We start from the raw sequence: 26,640 nt of genomic DNA, 5'->3' as shown, positions 1-26,640 counted from the left end.
TTGACAAGTGTTTTTTCTTTAAGTTGGCATTGATCGAAATTTTGTTTATATTATCGTTAGTAATATTATTTAATGTAGAAAAAAAATTGTAAGGCTTTCGTTTCGTCGTAGTTTCTTAGAAATAATCAATGTTAATTAAAACTGTGCTAACTTAGCGCACTCTGCTGATGCATTTGAAAACTAATTCACGTTCTAATTAAGCTTCAGCATAATTCGGCATTGTGCGTCAGTGAGTCGCATTATGCTCTGTAATTGGAAAACTACCGGTGTCTGCGCGGTCGTGTAACGATAGAAATAAATACGATAGTAGAAACTGTATGAATATTATTTTGTCTGACACGCTCAATGTCTGTAGTGGATATAAACGGACCTTTCCAATTGGTGCTTTAATTATGTAATATTTATATGTACATATTTGTTTGTTAAATATTTAAAAAATCAAATAAATTAATAAAACTAACATTTTTTTTGTTTTCTATTAATTATTTCCAAGTAGGTAGGTATAATAAAGTAATTCAATTTAATGCACTAACTTAATACCTATACTTGCATAAAATGCAATGACTATTAACAATGCGGTCGGTGTCTGTTTATGCATTATGAATTTCAATAAGACGGACCTGGTTTCTGAGATGGACAAAGTGGTCTATCTACATAAACTTAAAATCAGTTGGTCATCTGTATGTATAAAATCGTAATAAGAAAATGCCATCGTCCTATATTTTGAATTGAATCTAATAGTAGAAAAATGGACTATCAAGAAAACAACTGGAATCATTTAGGATTTTTAATCATTCCTTTTTTTTTGTTAAATGATATGACACTCTTTCTAGATTCCCGTCGTCACCTAATTTCAAAGTTTTCAGTCGTCTGTTGTTAAATCGGATCATTTTTGCTTTTTTTAAACCTATCTCTATAATTTTTTCAATGGGTATTTTTAAATAATTGGGGTGTTTCACAAACGTCGTTGAGCATATTTTATATAAAAATAAATGCGTAAAACCGTCTGGAAAATGTTTCAAAACATCTTTCCACCTAATGTCAGTCCACACTTGGTAATGTGACTCTCGCAATCTGAAAATAAAAGGGAAATCTTACGTTAATTTTCAGCTTTCATATAAAGGATGTTACTATAATTTTTTGGAAGTGAACAAATCAGTACTGACAGTTTTGATTTTCATAAAACTCGAATAATTTATTATCTACTAGCTGACCCGGCGACTTCGTAGTGCTTAATCGATAAATAAAAGACCTAAGCTTTTGTATAAAATAAACTTAAAACAAACAAAAGGAATCCGTCCGACGGGGGGCACATCAAAGAAAAAACAAAATTGTTATTTTTATTTAATTCCGATCATTTTCTTAGTTATCTACATTTAAAACCTTCTCTGGACTTCCACAAATAATTCAAGACGAAAATTAGCCAAATCGGTCCAGCCGTTCTCGAGTTTTAGCGAGACAAACGAACATCAATTCATTTTTATATACATAGAAGAAGATAGACGGATAGATTATTAAAACAACCAGAGACGAAACAATTATTCAATATAAAAATGCGAGGTACAAATGAATAATTTTCCACATTATGATCTTGTGCCCACATAGCGTTTATACCACATGTTTCTCATAATGGGAAAAAAGGTCTTTCAGTTTTTCTATTTCTCAAACTGGAACATTATAAATCTGTTATGGTGGCAGAAATAGACAAGACAATTGTACTGATCTCTTTAATTACCGATTAATATAAATAATAAGTTCTTTACATTGGAGAAAAGTTGCTATCTGGCTCCAGATATTTTAGTGCATGAACTATCATGTTCTACCCTATGCCATGATGTTAAGACACATTAGAAACGTTATTTAAATATAGTAAAAAAAACTTACACCCTGTAAACTTTTTTCTTCAGCTTATTTAATTTCACATCATAATTTGCAAAGATCTGTACATGTAAATATGTGTACCAAAACTTTGATAAGGCAATGTAATTTTGATTCATGTCTTCTTGAACTTTCAACCAAACAGATTTATCAAATGTCTGGTATTTCAATTCTTCCAAGGGTAATCCAGTATGCATCATAATCGATTTTACCAATTTTGTGGCTAGTGGAATGGTCCACTTTAAACGCTTTGTTTCTTTACAACCTACAAATTTGTATTATAATCAAATACTAGTTTATTACTTCAAAGACATAAAATTTCAATGTAAGAATAATACCTTTAAATAAATAATGCAGTCTTTTATAAATACCCCTAGGCTCTCTACCAAGTATAGCAGATAAATATATGACTGCATTGTGAGGTTGATGTGTGAAACACACTTCCATTATTTTTTCCTCTTCAGCTGTATAATGTCTTTTTGATGGTTCAATTAAATGGCTTATTATATATTTGAAAACTTGCTGTACAGTTCTTTCAAGACCTCGAGCTAAGTAAGATGCAACAAATCGTCTTACCCTTTCCTCATTACTATTCGGGTTCTTAGATCTTTCTTTATTTTTCCAACGCGCAAAACTAATAAGTTTGTCAGGTAATCCATATTTCTGTAATTGTAACATTATAATGTAACATGCAACACTCACAAAGCTCACAGATTATTTGGAATCTATAGCTCTACAGAGTGACATCAGTTCTCTGAAACTGCTATGCTTGGTCAAAGCTTGCTTCTTAGCAGTATGCAATATGCTTAGCGGTACCTCTGACAAGCGGACTATGTGTTTATTGTCATTGGTAATAATATAAAATTACAAAGGTATTGGTTGACAGAAATGTTACAAATACATTAACATTTGTAACTTTTTGTCTTAAAAATGCAGTGTGATCAATGCATTGTAGTGTATTGGATCACTAGTCCATCTTTGATTAAAAATAGTCCAAAACTTCCAAAAGTAATTTAAAATTGTGGGTGTTTTGCATTATACCTTTATTAACTTCCGCCAATTTTTTTTTATTTTTTCGTCCTCTTCTTTACAAATTGGATCAGAGCGGTATTTTTCTTCATTTTTTTCATCTGTTTCATCAAGACGTCTTGTGAGACATCCTGATAATTGATACCATGGTTGTAACCAATATACAGTTTCATTCCTCAAGTTTTCAAATAATATCTGCAATCGATTAAAAACAAATTTGAGCATTCTATTAAAACAAAATTAAATGACAACATAATTAAAATCATTAACACCAGACAAACCAAAGAATTTTATTAGCGAAATATATTAGATGCTCTGTGATATAACCAACTACTATTTTTCCATTAAACAGCATTTATTAAGTTATATCTAATAACAAGATAAATTTATAATGAAATTTAGTGTAAAATCTAAATTGTAATTTTTATTAAAGAATCAGGTGTATTATATGTTTTTCAGGCACCAATGTTCTTACTAGCCCAACTATATAGAAAAGTACATCATGATCCTGGATATACTATTGTACTTATGTATAAATTAGATTGTGTTAGAATAAAATACATTTCTTCTTTTTAATAATTGTAATACCTGTGCTTTAGGATTTAGAATAAACGATTCAGTGGAGCATTGATCATTCTCAGAACCCATTACAGGACATTGTGGTACTATAAGCCCCAACATCTTACTGTTTGTTCATCTTAACCATGACTGTATGGCGCGTATTTTTGACTCGAAGTTTTCTTTTAATACCTAATTTACAAGTTAATGAAAAACATGAGATCTATAATTCAGTTTTTTTTTCGTTCACTGATGAAATAAAATATGTTATAGCAGTATTTCAAAAATTACTGGTACCTATAATTTTCTCACTTTTCTGTGGCTATTAAACAAAGTGCATACTTGCATAAATTCTTCGTCTTCTTCTTGTACATCTTTATAGTACATTAAAACTTTATCCATCGAAGCGGGGTCTAATACATCTTCAATTTCATTAGCTAAAGTTTTCAAATCCATTCTTAAAATTTTAACTTGGAACACATTGCAGAGTGTTGCATTCACAGATTCACTGCCACAGATTAATTTTATCTATTAGTTCAACTTACAGCTATCAGTTACTTTTTTTAAAGGATTTTATGACCTGGTAACTAAGACCTTTAAGTCAAGTCCTATTTTAATTTATATTCATAAGTTTATGAAAAAAGATAACATGAAGTGAAATGAAATGAAGTTGATTAATATGAAATATGGCATGAAATGAAGTGAAATGATATGGGATGAAATATAATCTCAGTCAAATGGTGGTTATTTACTGAGACTTTTTCAGTGGACTTTTTGGATGATCCCGAGAAGTTACCTTCAGCTTCTTTGTTTGATTTTCCCACATTTGTGCACTTTCACAGACACAAAGCAGTCCATAAACCACCGTTATTACACATTTCAACCTGAAGAAACACTAAATAGACAAAATAAAACAAATAATACAACTTCACTCCTCGCGTTCCCGCCAAAAAGTCCATCATAGATAATAAACTTATGTCACAGATTAGGTCTTATGAGTTAAAGTTTAAAGATTTGGTGTAGGGATAAAAATTTGAGATTAATTAATCGAAGAATCGATTTTTCAGATGAAAAAACCCAATTTGTAGTAGTTAATCGATATTTCATCATTGAATATCGAGATTTGATTCATAATGTATTGGTAAAAACCATTAATTACCTACAGTTAGCCTTATTATTATTATTATTATTTGATTAATTATTGTCATTAGTAATATCGTAAATTCGGCGGGATCTGAAACAGATAATTTACTCTCAAAAATCTTGTTTATGTGGCTTAATTTATCACAACAATTTCATATTTTGTTTCTTTTTATTTGTGTTTTTTATGTATCTTTAGCTTGTGATGTGTATTGTGAGCCTAATAAAATAAATAAATAAATAAATATTGTTAAATGAATGTCAAGTCATTATATTTAACAAATCAACTAAGATCCATAATCTATGAATGCTTATAAATTGTTGTTGTTGAAAGAAAAAGGAATGTTTTCCCGTACCCATAGGTACGTAAATCTAACAATTAAAACATTAAAAATCGATCAAAATATCGAGTTAAAACTATTTCGGCATCCCTACCGCAAATGATTACCATTTTATCATCGATTTTTTTACATTAGAAAGAAACCGCGTAGGCAATTGTCCTCGAGGTAAATATTTTATTTCTAATTTTTATGTAAAAATCTCTACTTAAACCACGTAATAAGTTACTGGATAAATTTCTCAAATAATGGACAATTTTAAGCAGTGATTTGTTAATAACGTGTAAATTGTAAGGTGTTATCGCTTTATTTATAAATTTATAGTTTGTTTGTTTGGTTATTTTTGTCGAAATTGATTAGGTACGGTTAATAAAAATATCTGTGAAAAAGACATAGATATGTCAGGAAATTTTTTTATTTCCCAAAACAACTAATAAGTAAATCTTAAATTCATATTCAAACTTGAGAGTAAGATTTTCACCTAATTTCATTTTTTCTTCATTAACTGAATTTGTCTGATATTCGACAGGCTAGGCTAGGTATTAATTAAATGTATGATGAAGATGAAGACTTTGATAACTGCAAATGAACAAAACTCAATTAAAAAAAGTATTCAAAAACCAAACATTCTCAGGAAGAAATCTACAATTAAACCACAATTACTCAAAACGAATGTAATCGGAGCAAAAGAGCCTGTGAACTCCTTGCCCTGGAAAGACGGCTTGAAGGATGTGTCCAAAAGAAAATTAGAATCACAACCGAAGCAATTACTGTGTAAAGTATCCTACACTCCCAAACATGAAAGTGCAAAAAAATATATAAATCAAGATGTCTCAAGGAGTGAGCAATCTCAGGCACAGCAATTAGAAATTGAATCATCCAGTATAGTGTGTCTATCTGACACAAACATAGAATTTAACAGTAAGTAACAATCTTGCATGCTTCATAAAATATGACACATGATGCATATGACCACATTATCATCAGCAGGAAGATGCTTACTGTAATACAGGCCTTCCATTAAGAAATTAGATTTATTAAGTGGTTAGAGGTACCTATCAAAACCTTAATTTTTCAGAATAAACTTACGATAAGCTATGTATTGCTAATAAGCTATGTATTTGCTAATAAGCTATGTTTGTTTCAGTTGGGTGGATGATCTTACTTAGTGTTAAGTGGTCACAGGTGCCTATAGACCTCACTAAATATTGCTATCCACTTTGAGACCTGAGTTTTAAATCTCAATATTTACAGTACTATGGTTGCCTTATCATTTGAGTAGTATTAGTACTTGCCTGCGGGATTCGAATATAGGCACAAACCCATCACTAAATATGAAAACACCGGGTGTATCATCTTTTAGGCCATAATGATGACATGAAATATGTCTAATGAAATATGCTTAATATGCAATAATACAGAAAACTATTTTTCTTGTGAATTTTAATTACTGCATGTTACATATTATCTTATTGTTATTAAAAACAAGCTCTTAAATAAACAATGAAACAATTTTTAATATCGACAGTAATTTAATTTAAGCAAAAATTGGTTTTTATATAGTTGTAAAGTTGAGAGATATTAATTTATTTGTACCTATACCATAAATAAATATCAATATTTTTTTACAGACATTGGACATAATGGAATAAATATAGATTCATTTTTGAATGGAGCTGACAAACACGTAAGTTTTATAATTTTATTTCCCACACGTTACCAGCTAGCACAGAAAGGAAAAAGCTTCTTTATACATTTAAGACATTAAAAAGAATACTACTAAATTAACAAAATCATATTCTTGAAAACCTGTTGTATGGCAGTACACAATTTCATCCTTTCAAGATAAAGACTATGCTTGTTTGTACATGCTTTAATCATTCCTATAATTGACAATGGTTACGAGTGCTATTTTGACCTGAATGCAGACCTTTTTATATAAACTCGAATCCTTTTTTCATAATTGCATTTGGATTGCTTTTTAACCTTCGCAAGTATGGCCAATTGTCTACTTACTGCTCCCAAATATATTTTCTGCCTTTATGACAGTGTCACAATCTACATGCTCTCACTATACTGCACTCTATACTGACATGCCCAACTCCTCCCTCCTAATTGACAAAGTACAGTAAACATCATCATTCATCAGATGTATATATGTGTATAATACTTATTTAGTTTTTTTTTCTTACTCTCAAAAAGTAATGGACTTACTACAGGACTACACCACCCTTGGTTAACTGGTACAGAATGGCTTAGTCATTAAGTCCGCCAGCTTACTTTTGTACGTACAGTTAAATAATTATTTAAATACCTAAATAAATGTTTGTAAGCTGCTTATTTTTCAGAGAAACTGAATATAGGTATTTTAATGGATTTTAATTCTGAACATCATTTAAACTTAAATATGTAACATATGTATGTCATTATGTAAATCATATTTATGACGTATAAAAAGATAAACAACATAAAGATATAAAAAGTGAAATTAATTATTGACAGTAAATAAAAGAGACCTTAAATCCATATTTAGACATTATAACACAAATATGATGTTAATTAAATATATTATAGTATTCAATATAATATTATAGCATTAAACCTTACAATTCATTTTCAAAGAATTGTTCTCAATCCTTGGCATAAATTCTGGCACTTGATTTTAACTTGATACTGGGATTGTGAATAAAATCTTAATAATTAGTCCACACGACTGTGGAAAACAGCATAGGAGAGTAGCTTCGAATGGCCTTCTCACATTTCGAGCCAGATATTTGAAATGTGTGTGGTGTACCTCACATTTACGCAGGAAGACTCCCAAGAAAGTTTTATTTATCATTCATTGGAATAGATTTGATAATACAAAATTTCGAAAATACGGATTTTTTTTAGCTTGGAAATATCACAATACTGCTTTTTGACACGGGTCAAACTGATCTCTTTAATAGACCCCTTTGGGTGTAGACAGAGATTGTTAACATATAGAATTCTTCTTCTTTCCTTTTCTTTCCTATTACCCTCTGCTGGGGTGTGGGGCTCGAATCAAATCCTGCCATTTACATCAGTCTTGGGCAGTCTGTTTTAACTATATATATACATATTGAATTATATTACTAACAAATATGAACCACTTGCTCAAAATTATACATACTATAGATGTATGGATTGGTCAAAGCAATTTTTTATGTATTTTCAATGCAATGTTTTAGGTATTTTCCAAGCCTATCAGCAAGTTTTTCCTACAATTAACTAATCAATTAACTTCAAGGAATTCTAACTATAGAATGTTGTCTTGATCTCTTTGATTACTTTAATTTTGTTTATATTTATATGTAACTAAGCAATTATTGTAATAAGTCTCTAATTAATTTTCATTTCAAATGAATGTTTTCAGAACACAACATTCACCCTAAGCAACGAACAGGTGAAGGAAGATTGGTGCCTTGATTTGATAAGTAGTAATAAAGGAATAGTTTTAAACACATGTAAGCCATATAATTACTATTTTGTCATTTAGTAGTAAGAACAATAATCATTAAAAAAATTACTTTGGATTTGAATAATCAATTCTCTCAGCTATCATATAATATAATACAAGTTAGTATAGTTCTTCAGTAAAAATAATTGCATATAACTGTTTTTAGTAGATAATGGATCTCAGTTAAACTGCGCGGGTACGAATGCAGACCTCATGGGAACAGTTGTGACAACTGCTTTTGTCATGGATCAACAACAAATACAAACAGCGGAGAGCACAACTTCTAGTATTGTTTCAATAGCACAGTCCCCTGAATCGTTTACTAGTCAGGCTATTAAATTTAAGGTAAATAGTTAATTAATAAATTAATAATTATCGTAAGTGCCATTTCGAAATTGAGACCCTTTCTTAATATTTTTTGTAGTGTGATATACAAAACTGTAATAAGGGATTCTGGAGTGCAGCTAAATTAATGAAACACAAAAATACCCATAACAAGCAAACAAGATGGTCGGCTCATATCAGCGTTGAGTGTCCAGTTAAGAAGGTCAGGGAAGACGGAATAGAGAGATGCGGGCAAATGTTTGCATCCCGAGAAAGTTTGTTAAAACATTTAAACGAGGATCACCAGCCTGAAGATGCTCCATACAGGTTTGAAACAATTGAATGAGCAAATTTACTCTTACAGAAATTTTGATTTTGTGAAGAAGATGTATGCTGACTGTGACACTAAGTTCATAATTATTTTGGTGTGGAGTGTGTTGCCACATTACTTACTAGAATCAGAAAAGACAACTAACTTTAAGTAGACTTAAATGTAAATTTTGTGGGAAAGTGTTTTTTTTTTTTTCATAAAATATTACTATGGCGTTCTTTTTTTTTTACTCTGTATAAAGAATCAAAAATTAAGAACCAGGATTACCTATAAATTTTTGTAAGTAGTGACGGTAGTACGTATTGTGAGCCCCGTCCGGGTGTATATAATCTCTTCTTATTTTCGCTACGAAGTTTTAAATTTGAAGAGAGGGGTAAATGTTATACAATAGGACGTTAACAACTTCGACCTCATGTTTCAAGATTGGTGTTGACGTACACGTTATGATGGGCTCCGGTGATCATTTGAGTTCTTTAATGGGCCGTGAATTCATTTAATCATGAAGTGCAGTATAAATTAAAATTGAAACTTACGAAAACTTTGTGTGGCGGGTAGCCATCATACAACGCAAGATATTTGACAGATGCCCCACTTCGATAAAGCGGCACGACACGAGAACCCTCTCATCGTGGCCGCCGGTAACTACATTCCCGATCCTGCGGACAGAATGGAAAGCAGTCGACGTCGCCCAAAACACGTCATCTCGGATCCTCCCGATCCACTAACGGTGCTTTTAGGTACTTCAAGCACCGGTCACCGTTCTCGTCGAACCCGTCGCTTGCGACGAAGGGCTCGACGAGTAAATTAACTCTCAGACACAGCCCACTGAGTTTCTCGCCGGATCTTCTCAGTGGGTCGCGTTTCCGATCCGGTGGTAGATTCTGCGAAGCACGACTCTTGCTAGGGTTCGTGTTAGCAACATCGTCAGGTTTGAGCCCCGTGAGCTCACCTACTAAAGTTAGGGTTACGCTGAAATAGCCGCTAGGGCTATCAGCTTAGGTAGGAAAAAAAAAAAAAAAAAAAAGACAGATGCCTGAATCTTGCTTACGACATTTTCAATAAGCTTGTTATATACAAGTTCCGAACAATCCATTCGGCCGTTCTCGTCGAACCCGTCACTTGCGACGAAGGGCTCGACGAGTAAATTAACCCTCAGACACAGCCCACTGAGTTTTTCGCCGGATCTTCTCAGTGGGTCGCGTTTCCGATCCGGTGGTAGATTCTGCGAAGCACGGCTCTTGCTAGGGTTCGTGTTAGCAACGTCATCAGGTTTGAGCCCCGTGAACTCACCTACTAGTTAAGGCTACGCTGATATAGCCTCTCAGGGCTCTCAGCTTAGGTAGAAAAAAAAAATCCATTCGGGCCGTCGGTCTACCGAACAAAATCACCCGGTCGGTGGAAGATCTTCCCTTTCGTTCGTTATATCCCCACACTTTGCTAGGTATGTGCACCTAATTTCGCTAGAGAACTACACTGTTGCATTTGACACTTGGCAGTTGTGAGGTGTGCGGTCGTCGTTTCTTCTGGTCGGTGGGTCTGCGCGCGCACGCCGGCTCGCGGTGCGGGCGCGGCGCGCTGGTGTGCGCGTGGGCGGGCTGCGGCCGCGAGTTCCGCCAGCCGTGTCGCCTGCGGGAACATCTGCGGGCGCACACCGGCGACCGTCCCTACCATTGCACTCACCCGGTATGCGTTATCAGCTTATAGTCATTTATAACATTGTCTTTTTCGTTCGAATTAAACAGCTCTAATCATATAGATATTATTTGCGATAAAGTTTTTTAGATGAATGACGGTATTGGGGGGCGTCCATTAATTACGTGAGGCGTTTTTGAGAATTTTTTGACCCCTCTCCCCCCTGGGTGAGATATCAAAAAAAATTGCTATATTACACTTTTTGAATACCAGCAAAAACTGTAATTTAAAATCACAATCATAAAATTAAATAATGAATAATAAACAAAAATTAAGAAAAGATTTATTCTAATTCAATCCATGGAAACTCGTGCACGGCCTCAAGAGTGACTACTGGAACCAATGTATCCAAATGTTTTTCACCACACCGTTTTACACCGTTTTCTGCGAGAAATATAATTACGTGATATTTGCCAAGACCCTTTCCCTCTAAGTGAAATTTGGAAAGATTTAGCTTGATCTCTAAACCCCCCCCCCCCCCCATAGTTGAACGTAATCATTTATGTTTTAGAACTGCGGATGGTCGTTTCGATCGGCGAGTAAGCTAGAGCGGCACGTCCGCGGCCACACCGGCGAGCGGAAGCACGCGTGTGTGCGATGCGGACGAGCCTTCCTACGCCGAGACCACCTGCGCGACCACGCCGTCCGTTGCCACCCACACGCGCTCTGCTGCGTGCACGCACGTACGTTGCGCTAAGTCTACACGGGCCACCCCGCACACACTTGTGCGACTTTCGTGTTCTTTAATAAGCTTACTATGTATTCTAGCCCACTGAGTTTCTCGACAGATCTTCTCAGCGGGTCGCGTTTCCGATCCGGTGGTAGAATCATTCGCGTTGTTAGGTCTCCTTCGGAGGCGCTCGGGCAGCTGTTAGCAAATCCCACCCCTTCTGGCTGAGTCTTTGCTCGCCCACCTTTGAAATGAGATGAGATGATATGGGATGAAATATAATCTCAGTAAAATGGTAGTCATTTACTGAGATTTTTACAGCGGACCTTTTGGACGATCCCGAGAAGTTACGTCCAGCGGCTTAGTTTCATTTTTCTACATTTGTGTACTTTCACAGATATTAAACAGTTAATAAACCACCGTTATTACATATTTAAACCCGAAGAAACATTAAAATAGACAAAGTAAAATAAATCACAGAACATAACTCCTCGCATTCCCACCAAAAAGTCCTCGTTAGTAACACCTGCTTGCTTAGCACGTATTTCCGAATCCGAATCCGAAGTCGTCGTGGCCTAACGGATAAGACGTCCGATGCATTCGTGTTGAAGCGATGCACCGGTGTTAATCCCGCAGGCGGGTACCAATTTTTCTAATGAAATATGTATTCAACAAATGTTCACGATTGACTTCCACGGTGAAGGAATAACATCGTGTAATAAAAATGAAACCCGCAAAATTATAATTTGCGTAATTACTGGTGGTAGGACCTCTTATGAGTCCGCACGGGTAGGTACCACCGCCCCGCCTATTTCTGCCGTGAAGCAGTAATGCGTTTCGGTTTGAAGGGTGGGGCAGCCGTTGTGACTGTACTGAGACCTTAGAACTATATCTCAAGGTGTGTGGCGCATTTACGTTGTAGATGTCTATGGGCTCCAGTAACCACTTAACATCAGGTGGGCTGTGAGCTCGTCCACACATCTAAGCAATAAAAAAAAAAAAAAGAATACAGGCGTAGTTGCGTCACTTGAACTGAACTGAGTACAGCGGACGTCTTTTTAGGCTACGACAGACAACAATTCGCTTTATCACACTTCATTTGTATCTTTTTTTGAAAGAAGGAAAGTTTTTAGGTAATTTGATAGTATAATGTAAACATACAAATAAGTAATTAATTGATCTGCAGATTGCAAAGAAACCTTTTCCGACGCGAGCTCCTTATGTCTCCATTTAAAAGAGGTCCACGGACAGGACGCAGTTATAGCACGAGCCGAAACGACGAAACAGACTGCGGTGGCCACGAAGCCTCGTCAAAGCGCATTTGTGGTGAGTTTATTATTAATTATGGATTTTATATAAACAATAAAACCTTACAACATATAAACATGTTCGAATAATTAGGTGAGCCTTATACCAGAAACGCAAAATAACGAACCGCCTGCGGCCGTGGAGACGCTCACTTCGGAAACTGTTGCCGCCGAAGTAGAAACGGAACTTGAAGCAGAAGCGGAAGCGGAAGCAGAAGTTGAAGTGGAAACGGCGCCGGAGGAGGAATCTGAGGAATGGCATGCCGCTAGAACGCACTGCACCTGGCCACTTCCCAGACACGCTGCTTATGTCTTAGAAGAAGACGCTAGGGTTAGTACACCGTGTTGAATTTACTATGAAAAGTGATGTGTAATTAATTGTAAATGTAATCTCTAAAACTGTAGTCGCTAGCTATTTATGATGGTAAGGTCCTTCATGAATACAGATGATATTACTTGTGTTTTAAAAAAAGGCCCGAAGCACGTATGTTTTTAACAGCATTATAATAAAAACTAGTGGTCCCCGGTAGTCGACATTCGACTATAATTAATTGACATTATAAGTTTAAAGACTATTGTGATTCTGCTGTCAAAGATTATTATTTATTTATTTATTAAGTTGTACCAACAAAGTGATCATCAATACAAAACATTGACAAATTGACAAAAGTTCATGGCAGATGTCACCTCAATTATAGGTGCAATAGACAGTGCATTAACATCAAAAATAAAAAAAAATATACAGCTAAGATTTGATTACATTTCATTCATTGCTTGCTTAAGATTAATTTAATTGGGAGATGATCCGCAACAGATTTTTCCTGTAAGTAGTGAGACAATTAGAAAAAACATCTATTTCACTTAAAATAAGTTCAGCGCAATCGGACAACTCCGAAGGAACATTGACGGAGACCGCGCTACCGTGGACATTATTGTAGTCCCAAAGGATTCTGTTTAAGGGAGAGTGAGCACCTAAATTCGAATGAGCGAAATTATTATACTTCTTTAATCACAGGCTTCGCCAAGATGACACTTTAAACAAATATTAATAAAGACAAAACGATATTTAATCTATTCTCAATTTGACCACAGACTATAATAATAAGAAAAGTTTGAGAATAAACCAATAGTATGCATGCGTGTGTGTGTCAAACACATGGTAGTTTGATGTTTTTTTATTGATTTAATTTATTATTAAAGCATTATTTAAAAAAAGTATTAGTATTCTGCACTCCTTCTCTATATTCTCTATAAATGTGGGATTTTTTACATCTGCGTCCGCGCAATTTTTGTAAAAAGGGATACAACGTTTTTGCTTCACGTATTAATATATAGATATGGTAATCCACATGTAAATATTACTTTTTGAGATAACAATAAAAATAAAGTGATCTATGAAGTGCAAATGAACTTTAATAACTAATAGAAAAATACTGAAATAAATAAATTTACTAACATCACTTTTTGTTTACAGACTGAGCAGTCGGAGAACTCTGAAAGCAATATCTACACGGTCCGTAGTGATCTATTCCTGCACGGAAATGTACTGATTAACGAGGACAGCGAGTACGTATATTTACGTTCTACATTACTTATTACTTTGTTTAGGCAGCCTTGCCATAAATATTGTTGCAAGGAAAACCCTTTTTTTATAAATCGGAAATCTGGTTGTTATAGTTATTTCCACTAATGTTTAGCAAATTATTACGCATTTAATTCCTGTTGATTAACTCTCAAATTAATCAACTACATCTCATTTCCCTTTGTATCATTTTTCATAATATTACAGAATATAAGACTTTTCCTTGGCTTAAAGGCATCACTATAAAGGTAAAAAATAAAAATAAAAAAATAACAGAGTGGCGCTAAAATAACTGAATGGTATTATGATACTGACAGGTTCCAAATTCAATTATGATGCTATTGGTGGTTTTCATAGTAACAGTACATATATATAATGATAAAGGTTTTTCTTTAGAAGTATGTACATATTTATGTCCTACATTGTATACAGGGTGTTATACTAAAGTGTTCCCTAAAAATGACGTAAAACAGCATATAAAATTAAAAGCTTAACTAACGTCAACGGAAAAGAATATTTTAGTTTAAAAATCTATGCACAAAAACTTGTCGTTTTAATGAGAAAGAACAGTAACAGACAGGCCGCGTTCCCTGGAGACTAAAATGGCGCGGCCATTTTCAACTTTGTCGTTTTAGTTATTGAGTGCCCTGATTCTTTTTGGTTAATAGTATTCACTGCAACTGAGTTTTAAAGAATCTATACAGAGCCTTTTTGTCACGCTCTACTCCCCCTTAATCATCCATCAGCGTTTTCTTTTCGGTCTTTTAGTAACTTTTTACTTGTACAACAAGTACTGGTAAAAAGCATTTAGGAAATAGTAAATTGCGGCAACTCTCAACACGTCCATCGCTCCACGCAAACAACACACATATTTGCCTTATTTGGCTTAATTCAGGGTACAAGGACTACTAAGGTACTGGAGGACTCCTCCTTCAGTCGACCGCTCATTGCTTAGCATCGTGATGCGCCCGCCTGTGACCTTTTTTTGTTGTAATTTGTAGCCACTTATGTCGGTCAGTGGCACAGGGAAGTGCGTGGCTCAGTCTCTTGTCCAGATACTCGGACGCTTGGTCACTCCAGTTTAATATATACGCTCTACAGCAGAATACAAAACATAATAGTGGTATTAAAAAGTGGGTATTATGTTGTTTCACTTAGGTTTATAGTAAGCAGGGAACTGTCGAGCCGCGCCGCTGATGAGGCGGGCTCCGGAATGGATCTCATAGACGCTCACCCGACCATCGATCTCCTGCAGGCTAGTATTGTTTTATTTTTTTACAAGCGTCTTACAGCTTTAAATTTTTGTTAAAGAACAAATTTTTTGTTAAAGAACAAAAATTTCAACGATATTTGACATTGTTTTTTTTTTTTAAATAAAATAACACTTATTGCGGCATAACTGTAATAGTTAAACATATGCTGTCGCGACACTTTTTGTAAATAAAAATGTGTTCTATAAAGTCGTAGTACATTATTTTATTCTATCATCAATAGTATTCGCAGGGTACGCGATGTAAAGAATGTTTTAGGTTATTTTTAATACATTGGGTTACAGTATTGGAGTTTTAGTAAGGATCCCTAATTTTTTTCAAAAAAAGTTTATAGTCTATGCCACTCGGGAATAGTGTAGCTTCCAAACAGTGAAAGAATTTTTCGAATCGGTTCAGTAGTTTCGGAGCCTATTCAATACAAACAAACAAACAAATCTTCTCTTCTTTAAAATATTAGTATAGATTAAAACAAAATAATGCCAGAGGTCAAACAAACTACAATGAAAAAGATCTGGCTAGTTATTCAGAAGAAAGGTATAGTAATCGTATCGTTGCGATTCCCAGCCGCCCGATGCAATTTTCTCCGCTTATTTTCTGATATTTAACTCAAAAGGAAACGTGATTGCGTGTGGACTAAACCGTATCCTCCTTGTCAATCACACTAAGGAAAAATGGCGCGCGAGTCAATTCAAATTTTTTTTAACAGACCTCAAAAAAGCAAGAGGTTATTAATTCGATTTTTGTTTATGTGTGTTATATCAGAACTTTTTCTGGGTGAACAGAATTTGATAATACTTTCTTATTCTTTGGAAGCGGTTGTTACCTGTATTGTATACCTGTATGTATTGAAATAAACGTGGTGTCTGTTTGTGTATTATTACAACGTTCGAACAGTCGATAAAAGTTAAAATAAAATATGTTATTAATATTTATGAAAAATAATGTTGTATGCGCCGACAGTGGGGAGTTTATTGAAATATTTTCAAATGTGTTCTTAATTTTGGGGTTTGTATAATATTTAATTCGCACGTTTTATCACTGGTGGTAGGACCCCTTGGGAGTCCGCACGGGTAGGTACCACCACCCCGCCTATTTCCGCCGTGAAGCAGTAATGCGTTTCGGTTCGAAGGGTGGGGTAGCCGTTGTAACTATACTGAGACCTTAGAACTTATATCTCAAGGTGGGTGGCGCATTTACGTTGTAGATGTCTATGGGCTCCAGTAACCACTTAACACCAGGTGGGCTGTGAGCTCGTCCACCCATCAAAGCAATAAAAAAAAATAAAAAAAATTTTTAATTTTTTTTTATTATTATTGTTTTGACAGGAGGAACTGATGTACGCTGACGCCGTGGACGAATCATCGTTCAGGGTATTCCTGATGAATGGCGAAGATCTCTCCTAAGCACAATGTATTGTACGTAAGCCGATTTCAAGGCAGTCAAACATTTTATTAGTTTTAAGATTTAAATCGTCTCGACTGACCGAACGGCCATTTACACTGTCCGATCTATCTCTTATCTGTGGTAAGTCACTAAGATGATACATACAGTAGTTTGGGGGGGGGGGGGGGGGGGGGGGGAATAGACTAGAGTTAGAACAGGGGCAAATCTGGGATGTCACAATACTTTTGTTGAGTTGTTAGATTTAACAACTTTGTGGAACTGAAAATGACTTTTATATAGTGTTTAAGAATATTAAATAGTTTAATTTAGTCATCAAAGTTTTGTAACTGATTAAAGATATTAAAAAACCTACTTAACAACTAAATATTGTCAGCCCTACCGAAAAACTCAATTCTCCCCATACGTAACCTGATTCACCCCAAAGCCAAGGTGAATCGGGTCGAGCTAGTTTAACCAGTTTTTCTGTATATTTTGCAATGAACTGTGTATAATTATGCATAGTGTATAAAACTTCTAAGCCTCCGGAACCATTTTAATCTCAATTTTATTGATATTACCCTAAGAAAAACAATTGAAAATTTGTGTTGGATTTAGAAAGGGTCCCGATTCCTCCCAATCTACGGTATGCCAGTTTTAATGCGAGCTGTTAATATTTTTTAGTCAAAATGACGTTAAAAAACATAATTGAAAATTTTCGAATTTAATTAGGAATAGTGTGTAAACGTTTAGATTTATTGCGTAGTAAAACTGACTTAAATGAAAAAAACATCCGTAGTTGGTGACTTACTTCAGATAGCCGATAGATGTCGCACGGTTCGGTTTCGGTAGCAAATTTTGATCAATGTTATAGATATTGTAAATGTAGCTTAAACGTTTATTAGAAAAGAGGTTTTTATGTAGGAATTTTTTTAACGTAACAAATTACAAATAAGGAATAAGAATTTGACTTTAAAAAAATAAACGAAAGTATTTTTAAATTTGGAATGTCTACTGAAATGTTAAATTATGCGATTACGTAATATAAGGTTTTAGTACGAAATTGTTGATTAACCCTTTGACTGCCGTGTAGGTCACCGGTGCCCTACGCGACACACTGAACTAATCATGTTGATTTCTGTTGATAAGGCGCTTGCCTAACTTTGTCTCTTTTTGTTTGTTAATGTATGTTTTAGTATTTTAGGTCTCTTAGAAATAGATTCATTCTCAGTATCATTCGGGTTCGTTCGACCTAGAGTCTAATTGATATTCCGGCCCCTTAGTAATAGAATACGACTTAATTGCTTGAGTGTGCCACGTAGGGCACCGGTGACCTGCACGGCAGTCAAAGGGTTAAATTATTTAGGTAATTGTGATAATGAAAGTGTTGCAATCTGATAATGAAACGACGTACTGGGACTAGCGACGTTCGCGTTCGACGTGCAATATTTTCTTACATAAGCGTGTATTTTATTACACGTACGAGCCGTTAATTTACATGACTTAAATATATAATCCTCTTCGATAGAATATTTTTGAGATTTTGGCCAAATTATAAATGACAGTAGGTACTAAAAATATATATGTATATTACCTAGTACTTAATTTTCTAGTTCAGTAGAACTTTTGAAGAAATGTGTTCGATTTAGTAAGTATTTTAACACGCTTAAAACCGTACACAGTGAAAACGACATAAAAGCGTTTGAATATTTATTAGGAATTTAGACCTTTCTAGAAAGTAATTCTACTTAAGCGAAATGTTTCGTAAAGGCAAGTTGGCGCGCTTTTGTGCATTTGAATACTTGAAATGAAAATATATACCAATGTTAACGCTTATTATTATAACGAATTAAAAATATAACAGTAGAGGATATAGTTTATTGATGTGTCAACAACGAACTTAATATTAACTACAAGATAGGTAGCCAATCGAAAATACAATTGAACACATCTTCTCTATAGACTATTAATAACTAATTAAAAAACGAAGGATAACAATAGGGATGGCGCGTTATACGCTCCCCTTTTGATCACGTAACGACCTCTTATATGGTCAAACGTCACAATTAACGCGTATCGGCCCTGACTTTGCAGCGTTATTGAGAACATGGGTCCTCATTAACACCAAGTCACCTAAATACTCCTCAGGAGATGAACGACTTTCATCAGAATATGCAATGCGAGCGTCCTGGTGACGTTCAAAGTTCGCCTTGGCTATCGAGATGGTATCTGCGAGCTTGAGCAAGTACGGTGTAACCTAGGGTACAAAATATATCAGCAAGCTCTTCGTTCTTTTCGACAGCGAATATGTTACTGAAAATCTTGTAGGCTAGGTGTGGAATACCATACAGACTCTTTAGTCTCTTGACGGCATCGGTCCACGAGGACACTTCAATCCAGACCCCTGTGCACCAAATTGTAGCCTCGCCGTGCAGCATGGGCAGACTACGTAATATAGCTGAACGACGCACACTCTTTAAAATTTTCCACTGCGTCGATGAATGCTTCTATGGTTTCAGAGTCTCGACTCTGACCATCGAAGCGTGACCTACATTGCCTAAGCCTTTACTAAGCCTGAGCAAAGGCGGCAAGAAATGAGGTCAACTGGTCCCCAGACATAAGATTTTACTGGTGGTAGGACCTTTTGTGAGTCCGCACGCGTAGGTACCACCACTCGGCCTATTTGAAGTGAAGCAGTGATGCGTTTCGGTTTGAAGGGTGGGGCAGCCGTTTTAACTTTACTGATACCTTAGAACCCATATCTCAAGGTGTGTAGATGTCTATGGGCTCCAGTAACCACAACAATAGATCGTCCACCTATCTATGCAACAAAAAAATATAAAAAAATAATACTGGCGAAAGTATCGCGGATTCATCTTCCGAGCTGTACTGAATGTCACTCACGTTAGCGTCCGTACGTATTTGCGTGGTAGTATCTTCTAGCCCATTTGCCGTAGGAATGAACTAAGTATACTTAGTTACACTGCTTACACTGGATACGGGGCCACTTGTTGGGACGCCGCTTATAACGAATTAAAACTATAACAGTAGAAGGTACAGTTTATTGATGTGTGAACAACGAACTTAATATTAACTACAAGATAGGTGGCTAATTTAAAACACTAATGCTATTAGACTCAAAGTAACTAAATAAAGAAAGCACGGTGACCCGCCGGCGGCGTCTACCCCGGCACCGCCCGTGTCCACCCCCCTCAGAGTCCCACGAGGGATAACAATAGGCATATTATGCTATATTATGACATTTTAACGTCAAATGCATTAACACTGATTTAAGGATTCCGTACCACACTCTTTCATGAAATCATTCGTATTTCAGCCGCCACTGGATACTATTATAATAGCGTAGATCAGTAATTACATTGTGCATGTTCATTTTCGGTGTACGTCTTCATACAGAGATCACTTTTGCTACGTATCATCCAACCTTGAAATGGGTGTTTCCAAGGTTTGAACTTCGACTGTCTTTGCCTCAGTATAAGCCTTTATTGAAACTGACACAGAGCTTAAAAAATACTCTTTAAATTTTGGTCGGATTGTCAAGAACAAAACAGAGCTTTTCGTCGAACTTTCGCCAAATTAAAAGTACATAAATGTAATCTCACACAGTGTATTAAATTATATATTGCTAAATTTATCAATTTTATTCAGTCAGAAATATATCTAACAAATGCTACCAGTGACCTAACTTATAAAAATAATATAATTCTATAGAAATAGCGTATTTTTATTTTAAAACAGATTCTTAATGAACAATACGAAGATATTTTGGTGTGGTCCCTAATTATTTAGACATTTGCTATAAAATACTAAAATAAATAAACACAGATAATATGTAACAATCTCTTCGCCATTTTAATGATTTTTTTACTTACAGTACTTAAAACAGTTCATGGGACATTAGAAAATCGAAACGATAATTCAACTCTAGCAAATAACATTTAAATGAGAAACAAGTAGATATCATAATAATGATCTTGAAAAGTTTAACTTCAGAGAGACGTGTCGTATTTTTAAATTTATTAATTAATATAAGTTATGATCTCTTAGATGCCTTTTAGACAGTAAGATCTACTAAAAAAATTAAATTAATTTAGAATGTTTGTGATAATGTTTGTTAATATGTAACTCGATACAGTATAAGATTGCATGTAATGTGAAATTATTGATAAGATCTTAAATTGAATGTGACGTTATTAGAAATTTTTTTGAATAGGTAACCTGTGTTACGATAAATGTTTTTTAAACGATTTCTTAGTGAATGCTCAATAGCTACCTCTTTTTGAAGTGACCGTGTGGTGATAAGTAAAGTTATTATCTTAACAACGGGCTCGCGAAAACGAGTCCCCTTAAAGCAAAATATAAAAGATTTTCGATTAGCTGACATAAAATAAAATTAGATAGCAAAATAAATAATTTAAAATTCAATTTAGCTACATTTTATAATAATAAGAAAATTTTATTTCGAATAATAATTTCACGGTATGACGCTGATAGGTCGAAATCTGTGAAATTCGTCGTCCCACCACATTTCGGTCATTTTCATTCATCGGGTACAAAATCGAGCATAATATAAACATTTTCAGTAGAGACCACAAAAAAAATGCAATCTATTTTGATTGGCACTATCCGATTCGGATCTAATTCTCTGTGTTAAACATCAGTGGTGATACTATAAACGACGGCCTAATTAAATATTTCTTAAACTTAGGCACAACTTATAGCTTAGTGCGTCGACATTTGACGTTAATGACACGCACTACTATTTTTACTTCAAGATTAGATGTTTTTGATTTAGGTGTAATAATAATAATAATACATTTATTTACAAAAGACATAAAAAGTCGGACGTAACAAAACGAGACAATGAGACAACCACAGATGTGACAACGAAACTTGAGGGAAAATAAAAATAGAGGTATACATATTATATTGAAAGTTTAGTAATCGAAATATTTTTTCGGCACTATTCGGCTTGCGGACATAATATTCTACCGTCCAAAGGAATATAATTTACCGTTGCTTCTATATGTATATTAAAATAATAAAGAAAACCGTTTTTGCAAATATCCGCGAGCATAAGATTAAGACACGTTAAACATATGAGCAATTATATAAATTAAATATGTTATTCAATTGCTTCAAAGTTCAACTTTTATTTCACGATTGAAAATCACTTCTAAATATATAAATTTGGATTGCGGCTTACATTTTTGGTATATACAACCTCACTACTTATTTCAGGTGTCTTTCCCATTGGGTGTCAGTGTAATAATTTCACGGCTAAACGTGTCTAGAAATTAACAAACGTTTTTAAGTAAAGATATATTTTTGGATAGGTATGTAAGATAGGTTATAAAATGATTTATTTTTTGAGACTGTTGTCCAAATTATGATCATGAAATCGTTTTGTTGAAATTGTATACTTGAATGATAAATGTATTTCGGAATTAATATTATTTTTATATAAAATAATGTTTATTGTTTTTGGATGTTGACGTTTTGTTTAGCTAAAAAAGTTAGATATAGTGAAAAGAGTGTAACACGTCCACAGTGTACACAATACTAAGTCAAATTTAATATAAATCACATATCAAAATTATGTAGTTGTTAATTTTAATAATTTTAATTGTTTGCTTTGTGTTTAATGCGAATGTAGCCACATATTACGTAATAAATGTTTTCTCAAAACTAGTTTTATTAAAATTGACAATCCTTTTAAACTAAAATTCCAGTAATAGAATTATTGTTGTTGCACCATATGCGTATTTGTGAATTATATAAGTATAATGTAAGATTTGTAAGAAGAGTCTTAAAGATTGGGTTCAAGAAGAAGCCTGCGTTGAGCAGTAGACGAGGGGTATGATGACGCCGATGATCTTACAAAGCACGGTTTCTAGAGTTATTCCGAGCGTAAGGAAAGCCATTTTGGAGAAGAGGATATATCACGAAGTCGGTGATTATTGACTATATAAAAGTCCGACTTAGAAAGAAAGAAAGAAGAAAGAAAGAAAATCTTTATTCGCCAGAAATATAGTTTATAAGATATAGGACATAGCTTCATATATTTCGCCTGTTTAGGCATGCGAAAATTTAATTTATTTTTATATTAATTATAACACAAAATTTACTAAATCTATCTATTTTTACATTCTATCACTTCTTATTCTAATATTTTATTATGTACAACACTTATCATTTAAAAATTCTTGCACACTATAATAAGCCTTATCTATCAGCCATAAATATAATTTTCTTTTAAATTGAGTTAGTGGAAGATCTCTTATGCTGTTTGGTATCTTATTAAATATTCTGATAGTCATAGGATAACAGTTTGTATGGTAGTAACGAGTATTTATACTTGGTAACATTAGTTTAGTAGGGTATCTTGTATTAAATTGACAGTACTCGCCACACGATTTATATAATTGTGGGTGCTTTTTAACAAACAAACAACATTCTTGTATATATATGGATGGTACAGTTAAAATATTATGTTTTTGGAAGAATGGTTTACAAGAAGTCAGAGGATGAATATTGCACATGGCACGAACACATTGCTTTTGTGCAATGAACACTCTATTTATGTGACTAGAATTTCCCCAGAGGGGTATACAGTATCTGATATTTGAGGCGACATATCCATGATAGGCCTGTAATGCAGTTTTTAAATTACATATTTTTGTAAGTCGCCAAAGTGCATATGAGAATCGATTAATTTTACTACAAGTAATATCTATGTGAAGATTCCAGCTACATTGATTATCCACATTTAATCCTAAAAATGTTATGCTATTACATTCATTTAGTGTGTTATTATTATAAGTTATATTTAAGTTATTAATAAATTTGTGTCTATTATAGAATTGTATATATCTCGTTTTGTCTAAATTAGCTTTTAAGTTATTCTTATTCATCCAATCTATGACCTTACTAACAGTAGCATTTATCTCATCATTTAAATCTAGTGTGGCATCTTTGGTGATTACAACGGCTATATCATCAGCAAATAAGCTGCATGGGTAATGTATGTGTTCTGGGAGATCATTTATATAAATGATAAAGAGTAGCGGTCCTAAAATGCTCCCTTGTGGGACACCTACTTTATTATACGCTAATGAAGATTTAAAAGCCACTTCTTCATTGTTATTATCAATATCCCTAATTTCAACATATTGTTGTCTGTTGCTTAGATAACTACTAAGCCATTTTTCAGCTATCCCTCTAATGCCATAATTATTACACTTCCGTAGAAGAATGTTATGGTCAACAAAGTCAAAGGCTTTGGTCATGTCAAAGAAAACTCCAACCGTGGGTATTTTTCTGTCTACATTTTCAGTAATTTTACTAATGAGTTTAAAAGCTGCTAGTGTAGTAGATTTGCCTTTTTGAAAACCGTGTTGTTCAGATTTTATAACTTCAGATTTATTAAGAAAAGTTGTGAGTCTAGAATGCATGATTTTTTCGAATATTTTTGCAAGTATAGGTATTAAAGTAATCGGTCGGTAGTTATTGATGCATTCCTTATGTCCTTTTTTGTATATAGGTTTCACTATTGAGATTTTCAATTTATCAGGAAATGTACCTTCAGTTAATGAAAGATTGATAATATGACAGAGTACAGGTGTAATGGCTATTGCACATTGTTTTAGTATAAAGGTGGGCAGTTCATCATAACCTGTTGAGTTAGTATTATTGAGAGAATGAATTGTTTTATAAATTTCCTCACATGTAGCTGGCATTAAAAATATACTTGAGCTAGATATATTTATGTTTTGTGTATTTATTGCTTGTATATTATTATAGTTTTTGTTTTCATCATTTGTTATTTCAATGTAATAATTGTTAAATATGCTAGCTATCTCTGTAGTGTCAGTGATTACTCTGCCATTATGTAAAATTTGTTTAATATTGCTTTTGTTATTTGAATTAATTTTGTTGTCATTTTGCTTTATAATATTCCACGATGTCCGACATATATTACTAGATTTATTTATATGATGTTCGTTTCTAATTTTTTGAGCTGTAATTATGCATGATTTTAATATTTTATTGTATTTTTTATATTTAATTTTTGAACTAGTAGTTTTATTCTTTATATATGAATATCTGAGTTTCCTTTTACTTACGCATGATTTTTTTATACCTGTAGTAATCCATAGCGTTTTTTGGCTTTTATTGTTATCAATTTTAATTTTTCTGAAAGGAAAGCATAAGTTATAGAGTAGAACAATATGATCATGAAATGAATTAAATGCTGCATTTAAATCAGTCATCTCACATTCCTCTGTCCAGGACAAGGAAGCTACGTATTCTATAAATTTATTAATATTATATTCATCAAAGTCCCGTTTTCTAATGTAATATATCTTTTGTGGTTTTTTTACATATTTCACAGGAATACAGACTGTTTGTCCAGTTTCATGGTCTGATAATCCCAGGGAATGTATTTTGCCTTCTGCTTCACTAACATTGCTTATTATTTGATCTAAGCACGCATTTTGTCGGGTAGGTTCGTTAATGTGAATATTAAATCTGTGATTTTGTGTTATTCTTTTATATTCATTTAATACATTGGAGCTTTTTAATAAATTTATATTAAAATCACCACAGACAATAATTATTGATAAAGCTTCTATTGTTTTGCACTGCAGTGTAACAAACGTCTGCTCAAGCATTTATATAACGGAATCACATGCTTTGGTTTACTTATTTTTAGCTAAGACGGACAGACGGGCCGATGTCGTCGGTTACAGGATCCCATAAGCAGGGCCGCGCCGACCACCGGCAGCGCCTGTGTGTGAAACCCATGAAGCGCCTCCTATTTTTACGAATCTTCATTTTTCAGTATATATTTTTAATTATTTGTTAATTTTGACTTAGTTTTGAAGTAAATTTTGGGATGCTTGTAATATAAATGCATTATATGTTTTGTTATTTACAAGTTATATGTTGTGGCTATTTTACCTATGGATACTCCACTACAAAGAATTTGTGGTTGTGTAAGTGTAACGTAAATAATTTCGGTGGCGGCGCGGCGCCCTTATTGTCTGGGCGCCTGTGTGCACCGCACACTTCGCACACAGGAGCAGCGCGGCCCTGCCCATAACCATCGTAAAGTTAATGAGACCTTGTGACATCGAAGTCTCAAGTCCTCGGCTGTATATCTCTAGAAACGTAAAAAGCGATATCAATCAGTGTGGGCTCAATATGTTGTCTACATCCAGTAGATAGTTCGAATTTTTTAGCTGTACTTAAGTGTTGTAGGGCTAAGCTTGCGTCTATTTAATTATTTCATTAAGATATTTCGAATGCTTTAAACAATTTTCGAGGCCACGAACGACCTATTTTATTATCTTGAATTTAACGAAACTTTGGATTACGTATACAGAAAGTTGTTTTTTGGCTCTTAAACCTAACCCATGGTCTAATTTTTAGGCCTTAGTGTTCATCTCAGGTTATTGTAGAATGAAGCCGATCGGAAAACCAGGACAGGAATTTGTGGAACGGTTATAAAGTGAGTATCCAACTGCCGACCAATGATGGGTAAGTATTGGTAGTACAAGAAGACCAGAGACGCGAACTCATATTTTTGAATCAAGGTAGATTATAAATTATTATTTTTTTCAGTGTATTAAAATAGC

The 26,640-nt window shown here is 34.1% G+C and overlaps 2 protein-coding genes across 5 annotated transcripts; one reads left to right on the top strand and one right to left on the bottom strand.

The window, feature by feature from the left end:
* Positions 1-773: 773 nt before the first annotated feature.
* Positions 774-4,411, bottom strand: LOC101745833 (uncharacterized). Of its 2 annotated transcripts, XM_038010896.2 has the most exons (6): positions 4,262-4,411; positions 3,808-3,973; positions 2,920-3,102; positions 2,217-2,541; positions 1,885-2,143; positions 774-1,074 (listed from the first exon to the last, which is right to left on the bottom strand). In XM_038010896.2, exons 2-6 carry the CDS (start codon positions 3,919-3,921, stop codon positions 792-794), a joined length of 1,164 nt encoding a protein of 387 aa, XP_037866824.1. In that variant the 5' UTR covers positions 3,922-3,973; positions 4,262-4,411; the 3' UTR covers positions 774-791. The 2 variants fall into 2 exon arrangements, with proteins under 2 accessions (XP_037866824.1, XP_037866825.1); XM_038010897.2 differs by lacking the exons at positions 3,808-3,973; positions 4,262-4,411 and adding an exon at positions 3,496-3,679.
* Positions 4,412-4,965: 554 nt separating this feature from the next.
* Positions 4,966-17,153, top strand: LOC101744592 (zinc finger protein 76). Of its 3 annotated transcripts, none has more exons than XM_062668784.1 (13): positions 4,966-5,111; positions 5,578-5,864; positions 6,575-6,630; positions 8,338-8,428; positions 8,588-8,766; positions 8,846-9,072; positions 10,573-10,759; positions 11,280-11,451; positions 12,625-12,764; positions 12,840-13,076; positions 14,220-14,311; positions 15,486-15,582; positions 16,924-17,153. In XM_062668784.1, the coding sequence occupies exons 5-13, from the start codon at positions 8,635-8,637 to the stop codon at positions 16,999-17,001; spliced, it is 1,362 nt and encodes a 453-aa protein (XP_062524768.1). In that variant the 5' UTR covers positions 4,966-5,111; positions 5,578-5,864; positions 6,575-6,630; positions 8,338-8,428; positions 8,588-8,634; the 3' UTR covers positions 17,002-17,153. The 3 variants fall into 3 exon arrangements, with proteins under 3 accessions (XP_062524768.1, XP_037866874.2, XP_037866873.2); XM_038010946.2 differs by having other exon boundaries at positions 4,974-5,111; positions 5,473-5,864; positions 8,591-8,766; XM_038010945.2 differs by having other exon boundaries at positions 4,974-5,111; positions 5,473-5,864.
* Positions 17,154-26,640: the final 9,487 nt, after the last annotated feature.

This window comes from Bombyx mori, chromosome 5 (assembly GCF_030269925.1).
Source record: "Bombyx mori chromosome 5, ASM3026992v2".
In the NCBI taxonomy this organism is placed as follows: Eukaryota; Metazoa; Arthropoda; class Insecta; order Lepidoptera; family Bombycidae; genus Bombyx; species Bombyx mori.
The sequence above is the reverse complement of the archived record's forward strand: the minus strand, read 5'-3'. Positions and strand labels throughout refer to the sequence as shown.

Excerpts from the sequence above, each read along its gene's own strand:
- LOC101744592 (XM_038010945.2), top strand. The coding sequence starts at position 5,498 with ATGATGAAGATGAAGACTTTGATAACTGCAAATGAACAAAACTCAATT. Across the intron at positions 8,767-8,845 it reads GTCAGGCTATTAAATTTAAG|TGTGATATACAAAACTGTAA; the intron begins GTAAATAGTTAA and ends TATTTTTTGTAG. Across the intron at positions 13,077-14,219 it reads TCTTAGAAGAAGACGCTAGG|ACTGAGCAGTCGGAGAACTC; the intron begins GTTAGTACACCG and ends TTTTGTTTACAG.
- LOC101745833 (XM_038010896.2), bottom strand. The coding sequence starts at position 3,921 with ATGGATTTGAAAACTTTAGCTAATGAAATTGAAGATGTATTAGACCCC. Across the intron at positions 2,542-2,919 it reads ATTGGCGGAAGTTAATAAAG|AAATATGGATTACCTGACAA; the intron begins GTATAATGCAAA and ends TTACAATTACAG. Across the intron at positions 2,144-2,216 it reads ACTGCATTATTTATTTAAAG|GTTGTAAAGAAACAAAGCGT; the intron begins GTATTATTCTTA and ends ACAAATTTGTAG.